Source organism: Diadema antillarum, unplaced genomic scaffold (genome assembly GCF_040938485.1).
Source record: "Diadema antillarum isolate AM-2024a unplaced genomic scaffold, OU_Dant_1.0 seq00000569_RagTag, whole genome shotgun sequence".
NCBI lineage: Eukaryota > Metazoa > Echinodermata > Echinoidea > Diadematoida > Diadematidae > Diadema > Diadema antillarum.
In genome coordinates, this window is record NW_027271507.1 from 145,265 (window position 1) to 168,357 (window position 23,093).

At 38.8% G+C, this 23,093-nt stretch overlaps 1 protein-coding gene across 2 annotated transcripts in view; it reads left to right on the forward strand.

Moving 5' to 3' along the window:
• Window positions 1–1,904: 1,904 nt before the first annotated feature.
• The window catches only part of LOC139735283 (adipose-secreted signaling protein-like), a 104,600-nt gene continuing 83,411 nt past the window's right edge, over window positions 1,905–23,093 (forward strand). For both annotated transcript variants that reach the window (XM_071646037.1, XM_071646039.1), the window contains exon 1: window positions 1,905–2,088. In XM_071646037.1, coding sequence (XP_071502138.1) covers window positions 1,983–2,088 — 106 coding nt within the window. In that variant the 5' untranslated portion in view covers window positions 1,905–1,982. The remainder of the gene's footprint in view (window positions 2,089–23,093) is intronic.

Here is a 23,093-nt window from a genome sequence, read left to right on the forward strand (position 1 = left end):
TTCTTCGTATGGAGCAGATGGTGTTCAAAAGGAGTTTTGTTGCCTGCTCATGCACAGCCGAGCAAGCAGCCAAATATGCTGTATGTATGTTGTTTGTATTACAGGAGATCAGTGTCCATGTGCATTTTTATACTTGCCCGGCAATGACCTTGCAATGACATATTGAAATGTTCAAAATAATGGCAAAGGAGCAAGAGTAGGAGGGAAGAGTGAAATCATATTTTTGTAAAAAATGTCAAAAAAGGGGGTGTCATAAATGTGGGAGATATAGAGAGGGAGAGGGAGAGAGAGAGGGAGTCAGACAAACAAACACACACACTCTGATAAAACCTGAGATGAACAAGAGAGAGAATAAAAGAAATGTATGTCTAGTATGGTATGTTTGTATGTATGTGTACTAGTTAGATAGGTAGATAAATAGATGGGGATGGAGAGAGATATGAATAGGTAGATACATTACAGATATAGGGAAAGAGATTATTTGATTGGTATATACTCTGCAGGTATATTATAGGGAAAGAGATTACTTGATTGGTATATTATACTCTGCAGGTATATTATAGGGAAAGAGATTACTTGATTGGTATATACTCTGCAGGTATATTATAGGGAAAGAGATTACTTGATTGGTATATACTCTGCAGGTATAATTATAATAATAATTCGCAATACTTATATGGGGCATTATCACATTAGATGTCTCTAAGTGCTAGCAAATAAAGGGAGAGAGCAGAAGGCAGATAAACAGATAAACAGATACAAGTAGATCGTATTACATTCAGGTAGAGAGAGAGAGAGAGAGATAAAAAGGTAGATACATTGTAAAGATATAGATGTGTTGTAGAGAGATTAATAGATAAGTAGATAAATAGGTAGATACATGTAGAGAGATGAATAGGTAGATGCATTGTAGAGAGATAGGGGAGAGAGATAAGTATATATAGGTAGATAGGTAGAGGGAGAGATATGAATAGAGAGGTGAATGTATACATTTTAGAAAAAGAGAGATGGGGGTGGGGATACATAGATAAGAAGACACATTGTGAGAAGAGGAAGAAAATGAGAAAACTGAGGGAGATGGAAGGATGAACACACAAAAAATGACATAGAAATAGGTATGAGGAAAGAAAATTCCAGGAATTTGCCAGGAAATGGATGCATCGAAAGGCATGACAGGTTGGTAGACAATCCAAGAAGAAATCATTGACATTTTCCGCAAAGCCTGTGTACAGATTATCCCAAGCTGGAATCTCGAACCTTTGGAGAAAAGAATAAAGATTCTGATCATACAGTAAACATGTTTTTCTTTTGTAAGAAAGCAGTGGAACTTTATCAGAATATAGTTTACTGTGAAACAGTGCAAAGGAAAAAAATAAGATCAGGGCACAGTGCTTTAACTGTAACCAAATATGATCTGTCTAATATATGACTCAAAGCACACAAAAAAAGTGGTACCAAACCTTTGTATTCTTTCCTTCCCTCTGCATTATTTATCTAATTTTGAAAATGCAGGAAGGTGTTTCTCCTTTCCTTTTAATACTTTTTTGTCAGAATTAATGTACGTGTGTATGTAGTCTGATTAATTGCCAGAGCACACCATACATTTTAATATTTTTGAGTTTGTGTATGAGGCAATGTATAAAAGTATTGCCGCAGACTGCTGTGTGTTTTTAGGTCAAATTGCGACTGACATACAACACAATTCAACTCGATCCGACGTATCTTCTTGTATTGATGTTTCTCTCCGTATTCAATCGACACACCGAACCCGCGCTTACGTGCGACTGCATCCGATAAGTGCAGAGCTGGCCGCGCATCCCATCGCCCACCGTGCCGCAACCGTAGCCGTATGCAGCATCCTGTATGTCTAGTATCCTCTTGCGCTTCACTGTTGTGCCGTCTAGACAGATCTGTAATCACTGTCTAACAACGTCGGACACCGGAACTCTTGATCGGTTCTCATTCCTTTTGTTGGTATTAACATGGAAGTCCCAAAGACTGACATTGACTCATCAATGGATGTGGAAAGTGACCCTGTGCCTCTGCCTGAAAAGATGGATACCGAAGCCAGTCGACTTGAATCAGAAGGTAAGACCTTTGTGACTTGGAGGAGTTGGAAGGAGCTCGAAGTGTCCAGCGCGGAGCTGACGATTCCGACGCCTGCGGGTGCCCGTGAGAAAGTGGGCGGAAACTCGCTGGCAAAGCGTGGGGCGCGATACTGCGGTTTGCGATCAAATCACTTTAGATGCAGCTGTAGACCTCGCGCATTGACATCCAAAGCTGTCGACCAGTTCTGTTGGCAGGAAGTTCATAATTTACATATATCCCCATGGCAGTGCTTCAAACCGATGAAGCTAATTACTGTGTTTTCATCTCGTTACACTTCCACATCTGTATCTGGCTATTCAGTCTGTGTGACTAACCCCCCCCCCCCCCCCCCCTCTCGGCCCTCACTTCAGCAGCACTCAGCTCAGCACCAGCAACTCAAATCTGTTTCTTTGTTATTGCCAGAGAGGATAGGGTTCAGAGCTATTAATTGTTGATGTTGAAAGCTGTGTATAAGAGGCTAATAGAGGTAGGGTAAAAACATGTTCAGCACCTAAGTTTCTTAATAGTTAAAGTTATATTCTCTTTACTCTGGCGAGCTCCCCTGAGCTGATTTCCCTGCATTATTAAAACACAGTTGCTTGCGTTATCATAGGGTACATGTAGCAGGTCAGTGGCAGTGCCAGTGGAAAAAATGATTACAAAAAAAAAAAAAAAAAGCTGGATAATGCATAATTCTATTATGAGGAGGCTTGAGTTCTGATAATTACAATGCTATCTTCAGGTCGAACAAGCTTGACTATTTTTCAATAGAGTAAAAAAAAAAAAAAAGCCATTCCCAAATATTTACGCAATTGAGGTTTTTGATTTTTAGCCGGCCTTTGATAGTATTCCAGATGTAGGCTTATTCTCAATCCCTTTCCTCCCCCCCCCCCCAAAAAAAAAACAACAACGTACAAAAAACATGATTCCACTAAAGTGCAGATAGCTGACTGGAAATCAGCATTTCTTGGAGGATTAATCCATATTATAGCCACCACACAAATACTGTGATTCCTTTGCAGTCTGTAAAACACTAATTCCTGATACCAGCTGTCTTGATATATTTCAAGTCATAATTTACATTTCCTCCATAGTCCCAATTCAGATCTACCCTTTGGTGAGTACCTTTCAGTGGTCCTTTCATGAAGCCCCTGCGCGGATCTAGCTTTTTATAAAGGGGGGGGGGGGAGGGTGTGGGAGGGGGGTGTCCCTCCTCCCACAGTAGGGAGAATTTTTGAAAATCTGTGTGTGAAAATGGCGTTTTCTTGCATCTAAAACACCACTATTTTTGGTATAGAGGTCATTGCCAAATTAAAAATTACAAGTTTAAAAAAAAAGATAAGATTTTTAAAAAAATGGTCCCCGGATTTTTTTTTTTTTTTTTTTTTTTTTTTGGGGGGGGGGGGGGGGGGAGGGGGTTGCAACCCCCCCCCCCAAGTATGCAGTATGGTGTATGGCATATATTTTGCCAGGTTTTTATCTTCGTGAATTCCATGAGTTTGGTGCTTTACAGGAATTTAAAAAGATACGAAAATATCAGCCCTGATATCCTGACTTGACTGCGACCTCCAGGCATACATTTCTCTGTTCATTACTGCATTCCCTGATTGTGAATTTAACCACTCATTAAATTGTTGGGAAGTCCCAATTTGTGACAAATTCAATGACTTGCTGAATAGAGTACTGTAAAACGAGGAATGTCAGTGTGCATTTTAATTTCACGAGCGCCAAGATTCGCAAAATTAAAATGCACACGAAATTTCTTGTCTACACTATATATAGCATTGAACGCCAGTGGCATTCCGTGAAAATTTCATGCCACGAAAAAGGCTGTCGGCTCCAATTCGCGAAAATTTCTTGCCGCGAATATATCATGTTTAACAGTATATGGGGTATACAGTATATAATTTGTGCCTGATTGGTGATGAGCGGTAGGGAACCTACACTGTTATGCCCAAGGTTTATTCCATCTTCTCTGGTAGAATGGGCCTCTTTCTTACCAACCTTGATACCATTGCTATGGCAACCTCAACCAGAGTGACTTTGCTATCAAGGTCATTACAGGGTCTATCCTATTAGTGACTTGATGGCAACTTTAATTTGCAATGATGCTCAGCTACCTAATTGAGACTCCCTTCATATTAGCATTTTCCATTTTCAGCTGTCACATTTTTTTTTTTGGCTCCTGTACCCTCAGCCAGAAACTTCTGTAGTCCTTAATAAAACAGAGAATTACTTTCGTAGGATTTCCTTTTCCAGAACTATCTTCACCATCATTGTCAATGCTACTGTAAATCATTATCTAGATTTACTTGTATTTTGACAAGATTAAGTTGAAATCATACTGGAGTAGATACTGAAATTTGTACGAAATGACTGCATGGGTAACAAGCCACAAGGCAATCAGGAATTGTGATTTTGCCCATTTTAAGTACTGACTGTTTGATTGTGTTTTACTAATTGATCATCCAACTAGGCTGCTTATCGTGTGATCCAATCTGAGGTGACTATTTGGGGAATGAAATGTCAACTGTAAGAGTACTCATGCTACATATCTGTGGGTTTCGGGTGCCCAATAGTTTAAAAGAGTTTAAGATGATCTGTTATCCTTGGACCTTCTTTTGCTTTTTTTTTTTCTTCGTCTGATAAAAAAAAGAAAGATGTTTGCTGAAAAGCATTTCCTTTGTCACTCACCGTGCATACCAGTGCACTTTTGATTGCAATACCCTCTAAACTGTCTTATGTTTTCTAGGGTTCACAGATTTTGATCCCCCTGGGCGGCATGCTGCTGTGTGCATAACATACCTCCATGTAAAATTGTAGAGTACTTCATTAACTTCTCCTTCATTGTTCTCGTCAATATGCTTGCTGTGTTTATCCCTCTCCCTTCCTTGGTCTTGTCACCTTCCTCTCCCCTCCCCCACCACACCCCTCTTTTCTCTTATGACTCTCCCTGTCTAGCTCTCCATGTTCTCATCACTCGCCCCCTCCCCCTCCCGTGAACTCCCGTGCTTTTTCCTCCCGTCACAATGTCTAATGAAGCCTTGCGGCTAAAGCAGGAAGACGTAGATAAAATTTCCCTCAAATCTAATTACTCCCTACTTGAACTTCTGTGACTGAGAGAAGGAGAGAGAGAGAGGGGGGAGAATATCAGACGCAGACGGACAGACCAAGAAAGGAAATGAAAGAATAGAAAAAAAAGGAAGTAATCCATATTCTCTACTGACAACTGAAACACGTTTCACAGAAACGATCTTGCAAGTCACCATTCAATTCTGTTTTTGTTTTGTGTCTCTCCCCTCCCTCCCCTCCCCCCCCCAACTCTTCTCAGGGGGGTATAATCGAATGCACCCCTGAATATTTGTCCGCAGGCCATATTGGAAAAAACGGGGTCCGTGCCACTCATTCCAAAATGACTCTTCCTGCTCCAGTGACATAATGTACCAGACATCAATCCTGCCTCGAGCCACTTCTTACGACAACGTGACAAAATATCCCGAGGGAGCGTGCCGAATATGAAAGTAATTACGTCCCAGAGCTGTGTGCTCTCTTCATTCTGCATGCCCAACTCTCACAAACAGAAATTCGACAAAAGATATATAGTGTAAAAAGAAAAGGTGTGGTGTTTTCTGAACGTCGCATGAAATTGCCACCTGACTTTGAGTCAATTTGAAGGTTGTTTTCCTGTGAACATGAACATTATATAACACACGCAAAAAAATGTGTGAGTGCACTGACTTTCCTTGAATTATACATCATCTGTGTCAGTTTTTTTTTTCAATGTCCATGATGGGCTACACATGCATAAGTTTTCTTTTTACCTTGTTTTATTTGCATTATATTTTTTGAGCACAATCTTCCTTCATGCTGATTACATTTACCATTACCGATTTGTTTATATAACAAAGAAATCATGGGCATGCATAAAGCATTTCTAACACATTTGAATCACTGAACTGAATGTCATTACATCTTCTGATGTGTGTACTGTGTAAGCTGTTATTTTCACGAGGGTTTAATTTTCGCGAATTTTGCGAGTCACAGGTGGATCGTGAATTTGACAAGCGAAAATGTCTCCATGCGCTCTGGTAATAGTACGTTAATGTTAGCATTGGTGTCAATTCGCAAAAAGACAACATCTTGCGAAAATGTCTGTGATCTCCTCTTTTGCAAAAATATACACGAAAATATAAGCGAAAATAACACCGTATACATTACATAAATGTGTGTTGGGGATGAAGACCATAAATGGATTGATATGCTGTAAAATCAGAAATGTTCGCAAACATTTTCATTCTGCAAATTTCACAAGACCCAAGATTCGCGAAGCTAGAATGCATGCAAAAGTTCTTGTCTTCACTATAACGCATCATCTACTTCAGTGGCAATTCATGAAAATGTCATGCCGCGAAAAAGGTCGTCGGCTCCAATTTGCAAAAATTTCATGCCGCGAACATTTCTTGCCTTACAGTTAATACAAAAAAAAAATGAAAAATGAAAATATGAGAGGGGTAGGAGAGAGAGGGGGGGGGGTAAGAATTTCCAATATGTTTAAATCTTGGACATCGGTCTTGCCAAAGGCCAATGTATCTTGAATGAAAATTTGATAAAGTCTACTTTCCACCCACTGTGTTTACTCAGACTGAGGGATATAGCAATATACTTTCAATGTAAACAGCATGTTCTAAATGTTGACCTTGTTCACATGAAGTTTGTTTGGATATCATTATCTGAAAGTTTATTCTTTTGCTGATCAGTTTTAGTCTGCACAGGGATAACCCTGCTTCAGTCCTACACCTCTCTTTTTTTCTGCATACCTGTATGGACTAAAACTGATTCACTTTGCCTGCTTTCCCGACAAACCAGTCGGGATGAATTGCAGGCTTGTGAAGATTGCTAGTCGTGCAGCTCATTACACAGCACTTGGTCTTATTTGCTCTTGAAATATATATATATATATATATATGTAATACATGTTGTAATTATTAGAAGAAAGAGTCTCAAGTATGCCATGGATCCAACGATTAGAAAAAAAAATTTTGGTAATAAAAAATTTTGTTAAAAAAAAAAAATTGTAAAAAAAAAAAATTGTAATCGTTGGATCCATGGCGTACTTGAGACTCTTTCTTCTAATAATTACAACATTCGAAGTCCAACACGTGGAAAGTTCCAAGATATGTACATGTATATTCATTCATCTATTCTGCTTCATTTTTTGTTCAGCTATGGTGATAAACAAATTTTGAGTTCTTCTGTATTATGGCACTCAAATGAAGTCAGACAGCATTTTATATTCTTCTTTTTTTGTATTACTGTATAAATTTTTCTCTCTCATACCCAAGCTGTGAGGCTGTAAATGATTGATGCAAACTTTGGGCTTTACTCTTTGATACTGAACATTGCTGCAACCATCTGATCCGTGATTTAAATTTCAGCTTGAACCTGGGCGCCATTTTATCAAACGATAACATTGATTTTAAATTTCCTTACCACACAGGCTGCCATAGACCTACAGTGTACAGTTGAAATCAACTATAAAATCAATTTTAACTCAGATCTTCATAAAATGAGGCCCAGGACAGTGTGTGATTAGTCAAATACCTACAGTGTGGTTATATGTGCACACTACATGTATGTCAAGGCAAAAGCTAGCAATCAGCACCTTGGTCTTCATTTTTCTGGTTTTACACAAATCCTGCCAGAGTCCTGAGACAGGCGATCATATAGTTAACCCTTCTGTTACCATGTGCTGCTATTGCTGCCCTAGATATTGAACCGTGGTGGTTGAGCGGTTAAACCTGTGGGCTTCCCTGCATGAATGAGGTTCAAGCCACTGCCTGGTAGTGCTATCCTTTCCTGAAGCACTTTATCCTCATTGCCAAGTCTATTGGAGGAGAGTCCCGTATGTAGGAGAGCTAAAATATCCTATGCACGTTAAAGAACGCCCTCATGATTTTGTAAAGAGTATGGAGAAATCCTGGTGAAGTATGGTGGTCAAAACCACAAAAACCAACTGATACCGGGTGGTGAGGCCCATGGGCCACAGTCACTATTAAAATAGACTTTTTACAACCGTAGCAGATGAGTAGATTTGCCAATGTGTTATTATTCATTACAATGGCAATAATAACTATATACAGGCTAGTAAAAGTAGTAGTACACTTAGTAATAATAATGATAATATGATAATGATAACAATGATGATGATGATGATAATAATAGTAATGATAATAATAATATAAAGATAATAATACTAATAATAACAACAATAATAAAAATAATGGTAATAATAATAATAATAATAATGATTATGATAATGATGATAATATTGATAATAACAACAATGATAATAAAAGCTAGAATAGCACTCGGAGAGCACAGACCTCCACCAAGCAGCTCATTTCCATATTATATCAGGCCCTATTATCATAAGATCTGAGTTCTGAGATCGTCTACAGTACACCTGTATTGCCTACTGTAGGCCTACTGTTAACATTACATGCTGCTGTTTGCTGATTTCAGTCACGTACGATCCAGCATCAAATGTCAAGTGTGGGTGATCTGGGCTTTTTCATGAGTGCTGGCCGCCTGTTGTCTTGAAATGGTTCTGTGTTCAAAGCATACAATGTAATTCATCCTATATCCAGGCTTGCATGAATGGAAACAGATAGTCACAGAATTTTTAGTGATAGACTGTAAACTATGGTATTCAGCCTTACACTGTAATAATGAATGTTTGTGGGTCTGTATGTGTGTGTGTATATGTGTGTGTGTGTGTGGGGGGGGGGGGTTAATGTAATGTGGGGCAAGATGTGGGGGAACAGGGAAGTTATTTTTCCGATTCTTTGCGATTCCATGTCCTGGATGTAGACATCACCGGGTAATGACATCATTTAAATGAACTGCGCATGCTCCATAGGTTCTCCAGCACGTCCACTGCCAGAATCCAGAACGTGTCTTCCAAGGATTTCACATATCCCGGGCCTCTAGATTTAGGACGTGAGTGACATCATCGCTTGGCACACCGATTGCCAACCCACTGGAGGGGACGGGGCCATGATGTCATAGGAGGATGTCATGAATGGTGTGCACTGAAAATCGAAATAGGTGATAACACCACAGAAATAACGAGTGGACTGCAGTAATTTGGTACCGCGCTCTTGTACGAGAAAGGCATCCATGTCCACACAATCGAAAAAGTCCCTATTGACATGTAAAGGGGGAGGGGGAGGGTTTGTCTTGTGTGTGTTTTTAAGCATTGTCTACCATTTGGAATAGTATGCATGCCTAGCTGCCTCTGCTAATCATAAACCTTCACAAGGTGTGGACAGCTTAAAAAATAACCAAGAAAAGCAACTTTTGTGGGAAAAGTACCGTATATTGTGATCTAAATTCAGTATCCTAGATGCAATACCGTAATTCAAGTGTGCAATGGCACAATTGAACAATTAAGGTCTTTTGTCTTGCGTGAAATCTCAGGGCCTTGTGAGTCCACTGTCTGGTGGTGAGAAAATCAATAGAGTGGACGGAGGTCTAGGTCAGGAGATCGTGTGAGGTACATGAAATTTGTACCGGTGAGAGTATTTGGTAAATCATTTTCTGTACCGTAGCTTACCCTTTATTTGGCAGGTCCTTTGTGGCTCTCCATGGACACACTCGAGGAGTGGACAGTCTCGGTTTGTGGAAATGGAACAAATTTGGGAGATGATATTTAAATAGCTGTCGGTCTTTGTTGTAAATGTATAGAGATTATCTACCATGTTGTAGTGCTCAGGGATGGTATAGTATTGATGGAGATGAGGATTGGGCTTTTAACTTTTTGTGAGATACATTGTACCAAGAAACCTCTTAAGAAATGATACAGAGCATACCATTCTATTAAAGAGGAATTCAAAGTTTATTAGATGAAAATCGGCTTTGGAATGCCAGAGACATCCAAAAACAAGGTAAAACAAAGCGATCCTAATAAAAGGTGGGTCCAACCTTAATTGCTCTGTTTTGGATAGCTCAGGCATTTCAAAATCAATTTTCATCAAATAAACGTTGAATCCCTCCCTCTTGGAATTACATGCTCTTTCATATTAAACAAGAGGTTTCTCATTATCTCAGCAAAAAATGTTAGAAATCTGAAGTTAGGTCTCAACCAAAACTATACGATCCCTTTAAATTGCCATGCATCAGTGTACTCTCTTTGCTACACTGTACCATGGGGACTATACTCCAGCCAAGTAGCTACTTGTACATGCAGCACGTTCATGATGAATCCAACAACATATAAGCTCCTCGAGTCACCGAAACCACATTTCTGTGGTTTTTGTGCTTCATTTTCGGTTATCATAACTTTTAAAGTCCATCGTTTAATATAGTGGTTCATAAAATTGAGTACAAAATTACTGTTCATTTGAGACCTTTCGTTTTTCAAAAACAAATACTTTAAAATTCATAATGCATTTTTAATTTGACAGCACAATTTAGAAAAATTATGGTCCAATTTCTCTCTCTAATTGGCAAATATTTGTCAGTTCTCATCTGACTTTGTGTAGATTTAATGAATTCAACCAGTTCTACCTAAATTTCTCCAGTGTACGATATGCCATGAAATTCAAAGTTGCCAAAATACCCCTGGGACTCGATTAGTTGATGGTGACCTTATTCTTACCAAGATCCCATTTCTGAACCTCTATGACTATACAGCAGTGTCAATTGCATTAAGCTTTCCTCACTTATGATAAAGTGCATTAATTGCTGAAGAAACTGCAGCATGGCTTGAACCCCTGAGCTGGAAGAACAGTATGCCTTCACTAGACCACAGCACCCTTGAATTTGGTCCCTGGGATGTAGAACCTTGTAGTTGTAATGTTCGATGTAAATGCACTCTAATACAGGTGTACAATACATGTTGTCAAGCATGTGGTCTTGCATAAAATCTGAGGCCGTGCAGGTTAATTCCCTGTTGGAGGTGTGAAAAGTCCTACAGTGTATAATGCAGAGGTCCAGGTCAAATGATCGCTTCAAACATATGTGTTGTGTGCGTGTTTGTATTATGCCTTCCTTTGTAGACCAATATTTGAAAGTACATTCACCTGCCTACTACAGCCTTTACGTAGAATATGATCAACTTGTGTTCCAGCTTTGATTCATGTGCTGAATACTGACACAATGGACAGGCCCTGATAGACCTTTAACATTTTTTATGTGCACATGTTTGTGAGAGAGAGGAGATTGGTAAGTACTGTATACACCATGTATTTAGCGAGACTAAGTTTTCGCGAATTTGGACCTCCCGACGATATCACTAGTGGTTAAATTCGCGATCATGGAGTACAGCACTTAATGGGGAAATGTCTGCGTGCAACTCACAATCATGTTGGGATAAGAATTCATATTTTTGCATGTCGTACAAATAACACCTACTAGTATAGTGTAGCGTCAGTGTGTGTGTGTGGGGGGGGGGGGGCAGGGTGAGAATCATGACTGTGCTTAGTGTGGAAGTAGTCATCAATCACTTGCATTGTCCATTGTAAACCAAAACTTGGACTGAGACATGAATCTCTGATATGATGATATGACAAGGCCATAAATTTTATATCAAGCCACCATTAATATGTGTACTACGTGCAATCAGCAGAGCTTACTTTTGCTACTTGATCTGAAATGAAATAATGTTAATCAGGGCTTTCAGCTCCATGAATTCACATAATGTGTAGGTCAATCAACTCTGTCATAGGAGCTTGATCTCTGCCATAAACGTCTTATTTCTGCAAGGCAAAATATTTGCAAGGCAAAGGTGACAATTGTGAGAGAAGGAGTCATGGTGTGGCCAAGTGTGACATTGGGAAATACGTATTTCAGGCAGCAAGTTGGTGCTGACACAGGATATACAGTAAATTTTAAGTTTACATGGACTTATCGACATCATGTGAGCTGTGTCACATTCCCATGTGGCTGTGTAAGGAGCTTTGTCTCCTTAAATCTCCACTCCAATGTGATCCCTCTTCGGTAGAAGATGCATTTATGAAATATAATTACCCAATCATTTTCTCTCCTATGTGATGAAAAAATATTCGTTATTTGTGCATAGGAGCTGGAAACATACCTCTTTGTGTAATCTGTAAGCTTTGTAGATCAAGTATGTGGAAGAAAGAAAGAGCCGTCACATATAATGAGTTTTATCTTCAGTCAAATTTGTTGTCTCCTCCTTTAAATATATCACTTGTCAAAACTTTTGCCATTGCCTCTATACCTCAAATCTAAAATGTCCTCATCCAGATGTCTCTCTCGAAAACTTTCTTACACTTTTCCCTTTTCCTCCTCCTCCTCCTCCTCTTGTTCCTCCTCCTTCCCGCCCCCATCTCAAATCAGTCCGTCTCCAAATCTCGTTTGCTTGTGGTCGTGGCATGCACGCGGTTGCATGCCGACATTAGGCGGCTCAGGAACTAAGCCAGTTAGCATTGATCAGTGCCGCTGGAGCGTGTTCGATTGAAAGAAATGGCTGCAATTTGCCTGATCGGGCCCTGTTGCCTGCTTGGATCGGATCTTTCCTGCTCGGCTTTATTTCTCATTCGTTATACATGAAACTCATCTACAGTGTAATATTCAAGAGTGTCAAGGGGATGGCAATATCGTAAAGGCATTTTAAAATATGTAAACCTTGAGTGTTCTGGCACAAAGGGAATAAGTTTGAATGTACAGGTGTACTTCACAGTCATGCAATTACTCTCTTGCAAGGCTTTTATGCAGAATTATCTGAAAATCATAATAGGCGTTTTCACATCAGCCCGATAAAAATCCAAGCTCGAGATATTTTTTGCGATTGCGAATTAGAGCGCTATTTCATTTCTTATTCACATCAGCCCGAAGAGAATCAGCCCGCATTTTTTCTAAGCTAATTCGACAGCTGAGTATGTGCAAACAGCATCAGTAATGTGTGTGCCCTCTCAAAAATTCCTCATGATTTGTATGCAGTTTGCCTCGATCGATCGGGTCACACACGCTAGGCATGATGGGATGCATCGCGCTAATTTCTTGAGTCGTTTTCGCACTATCAAATAGCGCGCTACTATCCCGCTATTTCAGAAATTTCCCGAGTTGGACTCGAGAAATTTTCTCGATCAGAGCGATACAATTAGCGCTCTAATTTGTGTTCACATTATCAAATAGCGCGCTATTTTGCTATCGGGATAATTTCTCAAATCAGAAAATAGCGCACTATTTCGAAACATTGGGCTGATGTGAAAACGCCTAAAGCCTTCAAAGAAAGTACTGGTATTCCATACTCTTGATATGACAGCAGAGACAAAAAATGGGAAATTTTATTGTCTTAATATAAGCAGCGTTTTTTATCATCATCAGGATAGTAATAGATTTTTCTTTCTTTTTCCTTTTTTTAGTGTTGAGGTAAAGGACAAAAGACTGCAGCATTGCGTAGATGATTTTTTCCCCCAGAATGTTGTGCACTTGTGATTCTGAGGAGAAATAATGCTTTAATTTATGAATTAGGAGGATGGGGAGACCATGTTTATACTTAAGACCATGTTTAGCTTTACATGCAGCACATGTACACATGCAGCTGAAGAATCTCGACTGGACTTGGCTGTAACTAATCAGCATATGCTTTAGCGCACAAATTCACTAGTGGGCAATTCTATTCTGTCAGACCTGTGCTTGTCATGGTTTTTGTAGTGTTCCCTGGTGGGCATTGAATGCAGATTGATTCAGCTGGGCCAACCCTCTGGTTAGGGCTGGTTAGGGGGCCACAACCCTCTCCCTTTTGGGTCTGTAAAAGGAAAAAATTGGGAAAAAATTATCCTCCCCCTCCCCCCCCAAAAAAAAAAAAAAACAACAAAAACACCAAAAAACAAACAAACAAAACAAAATACCGAAGGTTTCTAAATTTTACCTTACATTCTTCCCATCAAATCTGGGATATGCTGCCAACAACCTACAGCTCCTCCAATGTTCCACAGCCCTTGTAGCTTGGTAGATTGTAGCCGTATAAATACGATGGAGATATTGATAGATATATAGGCATTAAAATAGGTTAATCAATAATGGATTGATAGATAGTGGATAAATAGAAAGATACATTGATAAATTATAGATCTATAGATAAAGAGATATGTAGCTACAATGGTACATTCTGGACTGTTTGAAGGAGCTGCAGCATGCTGCTACATCATTCGTAATCTGGGGCTCCACATGTCAGACTGTACCTTAACCCTGTCATGGCCATGGGTAAAACTCTGGTGTGCAGTACAGCAATGGCATGTTGAGACGGTGACACTGAATGGGTTAAACATGCTTAGTGCTCCAGGCTATACCATGTACAGAGAATTAGTTTAAAAGGCAGACAGAACTCGGTTGATGGCTTTGCTGTTCAGACTGATTGCTTCCATCGAGATTTCGCTGCATCTCATGTATTTGAAATCGCCTTGCACCAGTATCTTAATGAGTTGATGCCACTTTTAGCAGGTGCCCAAGACAGCAGGTGTAATGACAAATATACATTGGAGTACTAAGTCTTGAGGGCCTATCTCACTGGAGGAGATGCTACGACTGCTGTGATTGATCTGTCGTCGTGACTCGTGCGACTCGAAAGCCAAAATAAAATTGCTTGCGCTCTCACTAAGAAGACAACTCCAGGGCGATGTCTGTGGCATCTCCAAACAAGGTGACAACTTATTCACGCGGAAGTCGCCAGGATGTCACAGTGATGTCTCCGGGACGTCTTCTCAGTCATAGAGATGTCTTTGTTACGTCTCCACATTGTTGCCGGTAGGTTGCCATTGGTGTTTGCAAGGTTGCGGAGACATCTCTTGAGATGTCATGAACAAAATTCATTTCCGTGACTTGGATGCAAAGTCTCAAGGGAGATATTTCTGAGACCAGCTGGAGACTGGGGAAAAGTCTCCCCCAAAATTCAAACATGTTCGATTCTCTCACGACTCTTTGGAGACCTGGCTAGTCTCCAGGAGACATCTCTGTGACCAGCGAGACTCGAGTCACCACATTACAAAAAGTGCGGTGACATCCTCCATAGGAAACGAACGTTTTTAAATGCACCGCGCAGAGCGCACAATCAGGTATAGGACATTTACACGGACTCTCGACTTTACGAACTCATACCTCCCAGAATATGTCTTTTTGCTTAAATGCACCTGGTTTTTATGAAAATCTAGATTTCAAGCTTGCTCTACATACCTCATTTGTAGAGTTTTGTGAAAATTTTACATCGGTACCTTTCGAATTGAAAATTAGGTGTCATTTCTCACTCAAACGCAATCAGCTCTACGACAACACACAATTTTACATTGACGGCGCGGTGTGCCAACTGTGAGCCTGAAGGCCATTTTGGGAGGGTTATTTTACTGCCATACCTGTTGTATTTGTACAATGCACCTGCCTAGTAAGTTGCAGCAAATACTCACGTGTATTCATACTGAGTTTGGAGGAATTTCGTGAAACTTCGCCATCGGTACCTTTTCAATATTCATAAACCATGTCAGTTTAGCCCCGAGTGAATAACCCACCAATATGTTCATACACTAAAGCAATTGCGTGCTTCTCACTTGAATACGCTACGTTGATTGGCTAAATGTCATTGGCCTTACGAGGTCACATCGGGTCAACGCGTGATCGTGTATAGCGCGTATGCAAATTCGTGACGTGACAATAGGTGCGCGCGTCTTTATTACTATTTAGATTTCATTAATACATTAGCTCAACGTAGCATTTGCGGCGCGTGATTGCATAATGAATATGTATTATTCTTTAACGCTCAACGCACTGTGATAGGTGGTATGCAAATGACGGATCTACGTCATAGCTCATTATCTGTTTGTCACCGTTTGCTTGTAGACTTTTTGTAATGACCAGGTCACTACCGAGTCTCCAAACCAAGAGATACCCACTTAACTTTACAAGTAATCTTCATATCACGGAGATAAGGTGCTCATCATAATATCTTTATTTTCTCAGGGCAATGCAAGACTTTCAATACAATTACACTTTTGTACGCTTTCAGTTTTCTTTGTTTCAGTCAGATAATGAGTTGATTTTCTTAGTTGTTAAGAAGACTCCACCCCCCTGAAAATGTCTCATGTTATATGTGTCCATATCTTTGAAGCACTGTTAATGTATAATGACAAAATCAAACTTTAGTGACTGGTATCTTAGACAGTATTCAAGGGATTTGTTCTCTTGCTTTTACAATCATTGAGGCTGTACAGTGAGTTTTGTGATTCAAGTTCAAGTTCAAGTTTGTATAACATTTATTTTCCATCTTTTTTTCATGTTGGAAATCACATGCATGAAATTATTGTACAGGAAGGCAGAACCTCAAAAAAGCAAAGCTTGTGGTGAGCTGCCTTACAAAATACATTACATCACAATCACAAACACAAAAAAAAAACAACGAAAACATGATAATAGTTCCCATGACAACATTGAAATGAAATATTCCTCAAAGGGAGTTGTACAGAGAGGCAACAATAAGTATGAAAATATGTGACAAGCTACAGGCTACAGGCTACAAGCTACAAGCTAAACTATTCCAAAGCAACACCGAAAATAGCAATACTATTCACTGTACCCTTTTGCTTTTTCATTCCAACTGTACTTGATTTATACCCAAATTCAGAGGAAAAAAATATAGCAGTTTGAAAAATAAAGTGGAGCTATAGTTTTCCAAAATCAGTCACCACTCTGTTACAAATTCAGCAATAAAGCAGCTTTTGAAAACTTGCAACTGCCACAAACAAATGAATATAAACAAAAAAGAAACAACTTAAATGAAGCCGATATATTTCTTAACCTTTGATATAAGATGATAACAATGACTGAATGAAAAGATTTAGTAGACTAAGCCACAGAAATGCAGTTTCTGGCACTTTAAAGGGTTAAATGTAGCAAATAGAGCTGTACATTACAGCCAGATGGCATCTTGCAAGATTCGAGTGAGGACTGGAGAGCAGTACAAGCATGCGTTGCTCAGTTTACGAGGACTTGGTTAAATGCACTCTTTGCGCAGGGTGCGTGACAGAAATATATTGGAGGTGAGCTTGTAATTAAACCGGCATCCCCCAGTGTGCTATGCTAATTGCTTCTCATTTATATGACATATGCAGCAATTTCCTGCAGAGGAATAATATCCCCCCCCCCCCCCCCCCCCCCCATCCAGCCGTGCATGTCAAAAGACTTTTATGACCATTACTCCCTTGAGACTTATAATATGCATATACATTAAGAAATGCTCCTGCAAAGAAAGTAACACTGAAGTGCCTGCTGATGGCATATATCTGTAGAGATATACCAGGAGTTTCCAAACATTTTCCCTCCATTTTTTCCATCATTATGACTGATACATTTTTGTACTCCTGTAATGGCCAAAGATCAAATTGCATCTCCTCAGAATTGCCCTTATTGTCATTCAGAATGAAATTGATATCTTCCCTTCTAAATATAGAAATGCAAAAATTACTCAAGAAGGGAATAAAATCACTTCATTGTAGAAGTGTAGTAGAGTGACAGTCAGGTTTGATTGATGTAGTGTGGAGTCACAAAGGAAATCTGCATTTTGTGAGAGTGTGATAAGGGCAATTAGCAGTACTGGTATTTCACTGACAAAGCAAATAAGAGGAATTTTAGCAAGTGATATCATAGTCACATAATGCAGTGCAATTTTTCAAGGTTTCCATGAAACATCGCATAACGTTCACTTATGGACAAATGTTTGTATTCTGGTGGATGTAGGTATCATGATATCTATCAAATCTTGCTCAAATTCTCAAGCTCTGTAGAGCATGTACAGTTTAGTATCAATCATATTCATCAATGAGGACCTACTTGTCTGTATACTACATATACGCATGATCTGTGTACATCCTGTATACAACCTCTAACCTGGTGTGGGTAATTTTAACAGCATCATTATATCAATTCATAGAGAAATGTTGAACAGAGGACAAACCCTCATCCAGACGAGAGAATGTTGTAATTTTTCCCAGGGGGCTTCATCGGATGTGATAGCAGTGCTCGAAAATCGTGCAAGCATTTGGCTTTGTTGCCGCCTTCACTGCAGCACAATGAAAAGATGCGTCATAGCTGCAAGCAAAACTTAATGTGGCCGTGATATGGCATTACACTCTTTTTGGTTTTATTTTGCAGCATTATCCATTGTTGAATGGTTGCACAATATTCTAAATGTGTGTGATGACATTGAAACTTTAATAGTACACTTGCCATTTATAAACAGGAACATACAAATCATAGGCCTCTGAGCAATTTGGAATGAAAGAAATCCAGTCACAAACTACTTTCATCAACCCACGCAAGTTTTATGTATTTTCTACATGTTTGGTAACGCTCTTTTTGGAATGAATGCAAGTGTTTTGTCTTGAACATATATCACAAATTTCTATTGTGATATAATATACTGATGAAGTTAAAGTGAATAGACTGTTTTTGTAATATATTACAATTTATGGATGTTTCTTTTCATATAGCCTAGTAACGAAAAATTTAATTCACATGCTCCCTCCCATTAAGTTCCAAAAGGCAGGAATTCACTTAGTTGTTGCTAAGTAGGGCAAGGCTCAGACAAGCATTGTGGTTGATAAGGGCAGCTTTTGTGAACAAAGCATGCAAAAAATCTGATGTGAATACATTGCAGAACCGCTCTTTTGTCTGAGGGATCTAAGGGATGATTAGTTCTACTGTGTGATGTGGAATTTAAGCTTTAGAGAGGAGCATATCGTGCACAAGGTTTAAATGTCATTTTCTATTTCACTCCATTTTTTTTTCTTCCAAAATGTGGATGGTAGAGCTGCTTAGATAACCTTGTGTCATTCATGTCTCATAGCCACCGTGTGTCTGCCAGAGCCGGATGAACTGTGCATTTGTGCCGACAGCGATTTATGCATGACTGTCTGGCACATGGGCGAGATGTGCCCATATGTGCGTATAATGTTTAGTAGGCTGGGTTTCTTAAAGGCATTATTTACCATTTGCAGATGAAACAAAAACCTGCCTTTTGTGCTTCAAGATAGTTCTAAAATGTGAATTAGGGATAGAAATAACTATTGTAAAAATTTGAATCAGTATAATTAATATGAAGTATTGTTATATACAAAGTGTGAACAATAGTTAAATAGTAAAAATGTTTCTAAACTAAACCATCTACAGTTATGGTTTATTGAGAAAATAATGATATCTAGATAAGAATAAAAAATTAGAATGTGAATAATGATATTTTAGGCTTTATTGCAAAATGTTTACATGGTAGGATGTTTTGTGATACAACTGACACTATGCATCAAGTATGATATCTTGAACATTTTCTGATATCACTGCTCTCAATGGTAAACAGTACCTTTAAAGGTGTCATTTAGCAGTGTTTCCACATTGAAAAATCTGAGCTGTGTGGCTCTTCATTCTATCAGCATCTCTGATATTGTATCCAAATGAAGCTATTAAAAAGAAAAACATTGGTAGAAATGATTGTTTCAAGCACTGAAAAGTAAGTGTGACCAGACTCACAATCCTCACACCACCCCCGCCCCCCATTGACGGTTGCATTGGAATAAACTTTTTTAGAAACAATTCACTAGCATTGTGATGCTTAATTTTCAGAATTTGAAGCTATACTTGAATGTTTAACCCGTTGAGGACGAGTCCCGAGTATACTCAGGCTAGCATCTATTGGAAATGCGTGTTGTAGCAAAGTCAAACCGTCCTCGACGGGTTAAATCAACCATTTGAACATACAGCAAGGCAGTAAAGTTCATTGTTTAAAAAAAAACACACACAAATGTTAAGATGGAGCAACCCTGGTGTTAAGCAGTGTGTATCTGTGATATGATGACCTGTATAGCGTTGTTTGAAACATTGTAGAGGCCTGCCTGCCATAGCAACAACTGTACATGCTAAATGTGTTTACACAAAAGTAGGAATGCAATAGTGTAGACAGAAGAAAGTGAGGAATGAAGGTCATCACCCATCAGCTCTGGCTAGAAACATGCATGAATTTTTGCCAACATCTTTAAACTAGACTATTATCCATCCGTTAATTCTTTTGTATAGAGTTCTACTTACTGTAAAAGTGGATATTTTTGCATTATGAGTATTTTTTTTGTGCTTGGCCAGGCAAGATGAATTTTGCGTGTTTTTGTTTCCACGGAATCAAGATATTAATTAGTAGAACATTCAACAAGCAAATATATTTGGGTGCTTTTATTTTCATCCTAGATTCTGGTCATGCAAAATTTAGTGAAAATTTCCACTTTTACAGTAATAATGCTTGACCCAAATTACATCATCTTCTTTGATATCTTCGCTCCTCACTTATTGCTGAGAAAACATGTCTGTTCTTACTCCTATGGTGTAGTGTAGTAATGATGTGGTGTCATCCTACCCAGGGTAGCCTCTTCAGTGTTTTCACTGCTCTCCCATAGGACTCTGCTGTTATTATTACCCCCCAGCATTGCATGGTACTTATTTGTACACCTGGGTCAAGAGGGACATTTATATCGTGGGCAAAACATCTCGTCCAAGAATGTACCGGTACTCATTGGATGGGATTTGAACCAAAGACCTTATGCAGGGCGCGACAATATTTTTTTCTGATGGTCTGTTTGGGCCGCTAAACTCTTTCAATCTGAAATTTTGGTGGCCAGAAAAAAAAAAGGAAAACTGACATTCCAATTTACATCTTAGCTGCCCAATCAGGCAACCAAAAGATAAATTTGGTAGCGCGATACTGATTTTTAGTGGCCCCAGGCTACCGAGCTGCTGTTAATGTTGAGCCTTGCTTTATGATTAATTAAAAATCCATCTGGAGCTTTGTATCTTCTATACCACAATGTACCTTTTTGTTTTTTCTTCTTCCAGTGTGTAATGTAAAGGCCCTATGTGGTAATGTGAATGATTTTCACAAATCTTTACAAGACAATTTCATGAATGGTTGATTGAGTTTGCCATCCAGGAGTACAAGTAATAGAATGATAAATTTGTTTCTCCCATTAAGGAAAAATGTTGGTTATATCCTGGGGAAGATATAATTGTGAGTTATGTTCATGTTAGTGGAAGCATAGTGTGCTCTTCATTTCTACACCTATATCAGCTGACTACTGAATTTGTGTGTTGATATGAAATGCATGAATATTCATCATCCTCATGAATATGCATGACTCCCAGGGTAGTCATTCAAGTGTGAACATAAATGTTCATACATCACAAAAACTAAGTTCTTTGGTTGTGTGTTCATAAGTTTGTAGAATTATTGTTTTGTAAACAATGATTCATCAGTATATAATAGTTGATTTATATTACAGAGTTTATATGAAACAGCGGAGTTTTAGAGTACAATGCAAAGAAGTTTAATTGTACAAGATGAACTGTTCACTCTGTGGAGTAATATGGAACACTGGGAGAGCTTCAGTAGTAGCCAAGTACTGAGAGGTGGAACCTCCCAGGAGCTCAGGAGAGCTGAGTAAGTTTTGTAAATATTTCTTTTATTACTTCCACTACATGTGTGACTTGTATAAGAAATTAAGCACAGACACATCCTGTGTGTAGTAGCCACATACCCAGAGAAAGGTACCTAGGCATGTAGCAATTTGTTTTTGTTGTTTACAGTAGGTTCAGCTCCGTTGTGTGTGTAAGCGTAAAATGTGCCTAGTGTATACACACGCACACACAGGAATGTCGGTTCACTGCACAGCAGTCAGAGAGTGCATTGGCATAAATATATCAATTTGAAATGTATCATTTTTAGAGCTAGGCATTCTTGCAGCATGTGTGTATGAAGCTTGTTATACACTATATTCATAATCACAGATAGTATGTGAAGCTATGAATAAAAAGTGCAATGACAGTGTGGGAAAGAATTTATGGCAATGTTTATGTTGACAAAAGGGGGAAAAGACCTACTGCAATGTTTATAGTAAGACAGTGAATTGTTGCTACTGAGTATGTTAGATATAGCACTACACAATATGCATAATGGTTATACAACTTGCACATTGCTAGATACGATTGTCAAAGAATATCTATATGTGATATGTGAATAATTTCTCGATATATTCTGTAGAGATTTAGATGAGAAATTAATGTAAAAAATGTAAACACGAGAAATATGTGTTTTGTAATATTGTATAGATTTTACATATAGGCTTAAATGTAAATTGTTATCTTTTTGTAGATGAAGGACTTGGTTACTCAGCTGGTTGGAGAACCAGTACGATGAGGAGACAGTTGGGTGAGTCAGGATGGCTCGATGGTTCATATGTATATATAGAAATTACAATGTACTTTCTTGACAGAATACAGTTTATGCTTTTGTGTTTCACAAAATGAATATGACAGAATGTTAAAGCATGTTATTGTGAAATTTTGTACAGTGTTGATGCATTGAATATCTCACAGAGAAGAAAGAATAAGTTCCATATTGTTTTATTGAAATTGTACATTGTATGAACAAAGAAATCAATACTCTTAGCATATTGTCATGCTGTTTCTTTGCCCTGTTTCTGATTTCTTTAAATCTCACAGGGGTCTATTGTAAGGACAAGGTCTCTTCTCTTGTTTAGAGGTCATCTCTTTTACGAGTGAACAAGGCCTCTTTTAGAGGATCATCTCCTTTAGTGGACGTGGTCTCTTTTAGAGGTCAACGTGTTTACCATAGTGTTCAAGCGGTCCATTGCAGTCTTCGAAACAGACTTTACCACAACGTTTACCAGTTCATATGTTTGACAGTCGTCAACACAGTCTTAGGTCTTTGTGTTACAGGTTTTGATCCAAAGTTTGTTGTTATCAAATTGTAAATAAATTCAGCTTATTCAGTTATATCCTACATGCGAGTGAAAGTGTAGTGGTTTTACTGTCCCACGTGAAAGCCGGACTACGACACCTATATGATAATTCCCACCGCATGTTATTAAAGTACTTACACAATGCAAAGCTTATCATGCATTGTTTGCACAGTGTATGTAGTTGCAAGAAAAGTAGAA